This window comes from Lontra canadensis, unplaced genomic scaffold (assembly GCF_010015895.1).
Source record: "Lontra canadensis isolate GAN:19392208 unplaced genomic scaffold, GSC_riverotter_1.0 scaffold54, whole genome shotgun sequence".
Taxonomy (NCBI): domain Eukaryota; kingdom Metazoa; phylum Chordata; class Mammalia; order Carnivora; family Mustelidae; genus Lontra; species Lontra canadensis.
This window is the reverse complement of record NW_022631048.1, coordinates 610,796-617,490: the sequence shown is the minus strand read 5'-3', so window position 1 is coordinate 617,490 and position 6,695 is coordinate 610,796. Positions and strand designations below refer to the sequence as shown.

At 40.4% G+C, this 6,695-nt stretch overlaps 1 protein-coding gene across 4 annotated transcripts in view; it reads left to right on the top strand.

Annotated features, from left to right (window-relative positions):
• The first annotated feature begins 1,276 nt into the window (after positions 1-1,276).
• The window catches only part of VPS41 (VPS41 subunit of HOPS complex), a 168,946-nt gene continuing 163,527 nt past the window's right edge, over positions 1,277-6,695 (top strand). For 3 of the 4 annotated variants that reach the window (XM_032874943.1, XM_032874941.1, XM_032874944.1), the window contains exon 1: positions 1,287-1,322. In XM_032874943.1, coding sequence (XP_032730834.1) covers positions 1,302-1,322 — 21 coding nt within the window. In that variant the 5' untranslated portion in view covers positions 1,287-1,301. Of the gene's footprint in view, positions 1,323-6,695 lie in introns of all 4 variants that reach the window. The other variant, XM_032874942.1, reaches the window with a different exon arrangement.

Here is a 6,695-nt window from a genome sequence, read left to right as displayed (position 1 = left end):
TGTAGGAAAATCTGAAAAGTAGAAGGGCTAGGCTTATTTCGTTTCCCTGTGGATTGAAGGCTTGCACATCTTTGTGGTCTGTATAAGGGTTCTTGTAGGACTTGAAGTAATGGAACTTGAGAGCAATGTTTGGGTTCAAGCTGCTTTACAAGAGATCTTAGAAACTCTCTGATTGGAAAGGTCAAAACTTAGGGTACTTGGTGCTTGGTTATAGATACATAAAGGCCTTGAGTTGGTCTTTTATCATTCCTTTGTGACTGACTGATCAGCAGACAGGGAGAGGGACCCCAGCAAGCATTAGAGAAAGAGGGTGGGGCTAAGACCATTTAAATCCTGGGGAAAACACAAGCGTCTCACACGAGGTCACTTACTTAGATCACAGGAATCATGGGTTTACCAGGCTACAGTTACAGACCTCCTTTTATGAGTTACTTCTAGATCAGAGTCAGTGAGGCACGGGAGGCAAAAAGGACACTGGGAACCCACCATCTATTGTCATTTGTGGCACTTTTTTGCTAGTTATCACCTCCTGGAGATGACCAGAAAGAAGAAAATGTCTATTTTTGGATGAGATACTACAAATGTCTGAGGATTAGAAAGAAGAGCTCATAATGTCCAGAAACATGGAGAGGATGAAAGAAATACAATGGTTTTACAGATTTTACCAAGGACAAATTTATATTCTATCTTAAATATTTACCTATAGAATAGATCCAATAAAAGTTTAACAATTAATTTAATGAAACAACAGTTTTTAACTTCAATGTCCAGATGCCAAAAGAAGATTTCAACTTAAAGCAGCAAGCAGTACAAGCTAACCAAATATTTTTGAAATATAAATTTGTATCTGATTCTCCACTGCCAAGATTGACGTATGCTTTATATTCACGTAACATTTTTTTTTTTAAAGGACAAGAACACTTGTAGACTGAGCAGCATTTGCTATAAATGGGGAAAGCACTAGGGATTGCCGGAAGGATTAAATGAGAAAATTCATCCAAAACTCTACCCCCAGGCCCTGATATATAATAAATATTAGTAAATAATATCATAATCATGGGACCAATGAGAGCAACAGTAAAATAAATCATAGAATTAACAACGGTTCTGCTCAGATTCCGCACAGTAGAACTCCATTGAGCTTGGAAAGTCAGAAGCAGAGATGAGGCCCAATCTGCTCACCAACTGTAAAAGAAGTCCCCGTCAGATGCTGCTGAAACTACATTTCCCAGCAGCCCCTGGGCCCCAGTGTCTCGGTTTCCCTCATTTCCGGGTCTGTCATGTGACTCCCCGGGGACACCATGGCGGAAGCGGAGGAGCAGGTAAAGGCTGTAACTGTTAGGCAAGGGATTGAGAAGCGAGGATGAGCCGGTTGGGGCTTGGAGCGGAGCGTGATGGGTTGCGGAGCTGCGGGAGGGCGAGGCAGGTCGCCCACGGTGGGGCGCGCAGCTGGCAATGTCCATTTTGGGGAGCAGAGGAGCGGGTGGGATGTCAGCTCTTGGAGGGCACCGGGGCGGGGCGGGGGAAGCGCTCCGACTGCACCCCCCGGCGTTGGTGAGGCGGCCTTGCTTTGCAGCTGCCCCTGTGGCCTTTCCTCCGTGAAATTTTGGCTTGAAGGCAGCCTGGCTATCCCAGGGACTGACTGCTCTTGGGGAAGCGTAAGAGATGGCTTGAGTTTTGAGGCCAGGTGATTGAAATTTAAGTTCCTTTCCAGTCGAAGTTAAGGCAGAGTTGCTTTGCAAAAGAGCTAGCTTGGAGAAAGGAGATGATTTTTGTTTCGTACCTATTGTTTTTAGGTACAAAGCTAAGTCAGCTGTGGCGTGCAGCCGTGTTAAATGCATTTGTTCTGGATCAAAAATACCTACGTTCCCGTGGTGGTTCTCTTTCTTAATATGTGACATTGGGCTAGTTATTTAACTTTAAATCTAAGATGGAGATAAAAGAGTAACGTTCTATGAGAGTGGTTTAAGAAAGAATAAGTTAGTACAACAGTTAAAGTGCTTAGTAAAAGTTTGGCTGTAAGGCCAAAGAATTGCGTGAGAGTATTTGTTGCTGGCAGAACATCAGGCGGCAAAGCCAGTCCACGCTTGGCAATGTGGCGCTGGAGTTTAGAGTAATAGTTAGTGATGGCGATAAGAGTTATTTTCCTACAGGCAGTAGTGGTAGTAAAAGTTAGTTGAAATGAAAAAGTGATAATCAAGAAGACAGAAAAGTGCAAAGGCCAGAACGTGAGGAAATACACCCCCCCCACCCCTATTTCCAGGGCCCTTTCAGTTTGTCAGTGTTTTTCCTTACAAATTAACAGGGTCATCAGTTTCCATAATTGCTTCTAAAAAGTGATTTATGGTGAGCTGTACCATAACAAAAGAAGTTTAACTAGTTGATAATTTGTACCATTTGTAACATACTTCATTTACATAATGAAAATTTGCCTTGGGTACATTTGATAAATATCAGTAATTAAGAAATAAGGTAGAAATTTGGTTTGGGTGGTCATTGTGTTAACAGGAGTGTTGCTACCAGCCACTGAAGCCTCCCTTTTCTGATCCCGTCACTTTAAAGGAAAAATGCTCTTTAAGCACATGTAATTTCATGAGTCATTGCTAGGTTTGATGATAGTGGTGAGATTGGTTTTCACACTCTTGGTCTTTCAGGTTGAAATATAGCTTATTTGTAGTCTGACTTAGTAGTAAAAAGCCAAGATCTTAGATAGAAGGTAGTAAAAATGGAGAAAGTAGCGCTTGGTATTTATTTAGTAGTGTTTTGTATGGAAGTTTGGCAAAGTTGTCTGATGTAAAGAGCACATGTAGAAAGTTAGTGATATAATAAGAGTGCTTTGAATTTTTATAGCACTTTCCAGTGTAAACCCTTTATGTCACATTTGGTCCTTGCAAAAGAATTCTGTATGGTTAATGTTTATTCTGATATATAAGTCAGGACAAGCACTTGCTGTGTTCCAAACATTGTAATGGCTTCCCATTGCCCTCTGAGGAAAAGCCAGACTTGATTAGGATACTTGAGTTGCCCTATAGAACCTTGTCCCAGATGCTCGTTTTCCCTTTTCTGACTTTATTTTCCACTACTCTTCTCTGCTTCCCTTCTGTCACTGGGTGGCATCAGATATACTTGGCTTTCTTACTGTTCATTCAACAGGCTGGCATGTTTCTACCTCAGGGCCTTTACTTCTGCTGCTCCCTTTTTTTTACCCCAGATATCTATAGGGCTTTCTCCCTCAATTTTTTCATGTCTTTGTCCAAGTGTTATCTTTTTCAGTGAGATCATCTTTGATCATTCTTTGAAACCTCTTGCATTATTTTCCTCCTTAACTCTCATCACCATCTGACATAGTGTGTTTTAAAATTTCGGTTATTTGTTCTATATGTTTCTATGTTCATTTTTGTATATTCTCCCCATTAGAATGTAAGCTTCATGATGGCTAGGAATTGTTCACTGCTGTTTGCCTGATATCTAGAATAGTGCCACAGTATGTGTTAAATGATTGAATTGTACACATAAGCAAATGGAAGTTCAGACAACTAAAGTAACTTACTCAGGCTTGTATCTATAATAAGCCTCCAGTCTTCTATCGTAAGAGTTCACAATTTTTCACTAAAATGCTACACCCCACCTTTTAAAAAATACTAATTCTCATTTTAACTGGTTAATTCTATTAATTCTATATTATTAATTTAATTCTAATTTTTAACTAGAACCAACTTCTAATTTTTACTTATTTTATTATTATTACGTTATGAAATAAAGTGACCCCTTATCACCTTAATAAATGTCCTTCAAGTCATAATTTCACCTTGACACTTTAACAGTCTGCATACAGTTAGAGCAGGCATTCATTCTCCTTTCACTATCATTCTCAAAAAAGACCAGTACTTTGTCAATTGCAGAAAGAAGCAAACATTCACAAATTGTCCTGTTTATTTTTTAAAGCTAGTAAATAATTTTACCTATATTATCAGTCCTTTATAGATGAACGATGGTTAGACTTTTCTCACCCTGCTTGATTTGTGCATTTCACAGTAGGAAGCCATTAAAATCTGGCCTTTTGTATATAGTTTTTTAAAGGCTAAAAGGGCACAAAAGGGGAGGTAAATGAAATTGCTAATTGTTCTCTTCTGCCACTTTGAACCTTTTAGAAAATCTTGACATAATTTCCCCCCCGGAACGCTTTATGAACTGAGATGTGTATTAAAATTAGGTACAGTGATGGGTTAAGTCAAAAGAAGCTTTTCCTTGGCATCATGCACTCTCACTACAAACAGCCCTTTATGATGCGCAAGACAAAACTAAATCTCTCCTCTTTTCTGAGCATTGTATTCTTTGGTGATTGTGGTTTTTTCCCCTTTAATTCTAGAAAGAACCAAAATAGTAAGATCTGTACTGAATTAACATAATGTAATGTAGTTCATAGGCTCTCAAACTAGAAAATCATTTTTTTGGATATGATTGAACATTTTTTGAAGTCATTGGGAAATCTTTGTGCTGGGTATGGTGAAGGTAGTTTGCAGAAATAACTACATGTATATTACATAGTTCACAGAATGGACTAATACCCTTTATTCTGCCTGGAAATCTTCTAACCAGCAGTTTCACTTAGCTCTAAAGTGATTTATAGGTGACCTTCATTATCATAGATGCCCAACAGTATTTGTTCATACCTCTTTTATGGATAACATTCTGCTTGAAGTCTGGTTGTTTGTGTATTTGTCTTATCTCTACTACAGATTGCTGAGTCTTCAAGAATAAGGACAGAGCCTACTTATGTCTGTATCTCTCACAGGGCTAGTGCTTTACAGGTACTAGGTGCTTAATAAAATGTTTAAATGAATTCATTAGGAGGAGAATAGCCTTCTTAATTGAAAATGTCAAATTATAAATTAGATGCAGTGGAATTTGTGTTGTTTTATCTTAACTTGAAACTTTTGCAAGTTAGTAATTCAAATGTATTGTAGATTACATTTCCCACATTCCTGCTCTGCCATCCCCCCCGGGGTACCCTTTCGATTTTCCAACCAACCATCAGGGAGCCTAGTCTATTAAAATATTTGATCAGTCAGACCACATATTCCTTGACAAGAGAGAAGAGTTCCTTTTTTGAATTTTCCCTTTACATTTTAGAATTTGGGGAATTGTTATCCTTATCATAGAACATTTACTGTTTATCAGACGGCAGTTCAGGAGCACGCATACTCCCACGTGATTGTGCCCCATGTGTAAAATATAAGTCAAACCAACAAATACTTCCCTCCGTTTTCTTGCCTGCAAACTGGGGCATTTAGTTTCCAGAACCCTTGTGAGTATGAAATGAGATAAAATATGTTAACGTGGCCAGGTCAAAGTGTCTTTCTATGTCGGACGACATAGTTTATTATTCAAACTTGGGCTTTGCTCAAGTATGTAGTAGTCTCTTTTTTTTAATAGTTTGATCGAGATCTTTTAAAAGCAACTTCACTAATCACAGAAGAAATAAAGCCAGACAAGAGTTTGCTAAAACAAAGAATCAGAAATTTTGGGAAGATCCACTCTTTACCATCGTGTAACTAAAGTGTAGTCACAGATTGGCTTAGCTGGACGTGCTTATTGCATTATGAGTTTTTCCTCTCCTCTGTGTCTGGGCTGGCTGACTGAAGGCCGACATCACCAGCTGATTATTCGTAGTTTCTCTGGTACCCACATCACCACTTCGGAGAGGGAGCCCTCCTCAGGTCTGGGGTTCTGTGTTTCTTGCAGCTCCCCATTCTTGGCTGTTCAGTCGCCCTTGCCTCTGTTTCTTCTGGGCACTTGCTCCCTCCTCATTGTTTTTGTTACCACATGCTTGTGATTCGAGGCTCTTATGTAGACTGACAGCATCAGAAACTGTGAAGATGGAGTGTTTGCCTGGGTGTTAGCCAGTTCCCCAAACTGAGTTTCTGTGATCGTGATGCAGTCAGATTTGGTACTGGGTCACTAGGTCGCCTCGCTGGTCCCTTTTTCCACACTGGGCAGACATCCAGGTTTTCCTTCCTTTGCAGACTAGGATGAGTGTGGTAGCTGAGCCTGTGGGGCTCAACGGGGTTGGTACCCTGAGTCTGCCTGCTCTTGCCTGCTCCCCAGGTGCTCTTTCATCTTTGCTACTCAACCAGGCTTTTAGAAATTGAGGCCTCAATGATACAGGAATAACAGATACGTATCACACAAATATATCCTCTTATGTCTGCCTGTGTCTGACATTGGATCTCTCTCACCCTGTCTTCCACTAAGCTTAGCTGTGTCATGCAGTCTGTAGGGAAGGAGAGAGGTTGGCAGTGCACCATTGAGTGTTTCAGGTCCATCCCCAAGCCAGGCTGATTGCCTGGGGCCTGGGCTGTGCTGTCTTTCTTCATCCTGCCGGCATCAGAGCAAACCTTCCTGGGGCTCCAGCCTCCATTTCTTCCCCAGATTCTGCACATACACCGCCCCCACTGCCAATAGTATACAGGTTCAAGAGGGGCCATGTCAAGGCACCAGGATTGTTGGATACATGATTGAGTGTAAAGGATTGGTTTGCAGAACAAGTTGTTGAGTTTAGCTTTCAGCTGTTGCCTAGATTTTGTTCTGCTTCATGTTTGTATCACTCTGTGCCTTCTAGCTCATCATGTTTGCTTCGAACAGAGCAGCATAATTTTTTTTTATTGTGGTAAAATATACATAATATTTACCAC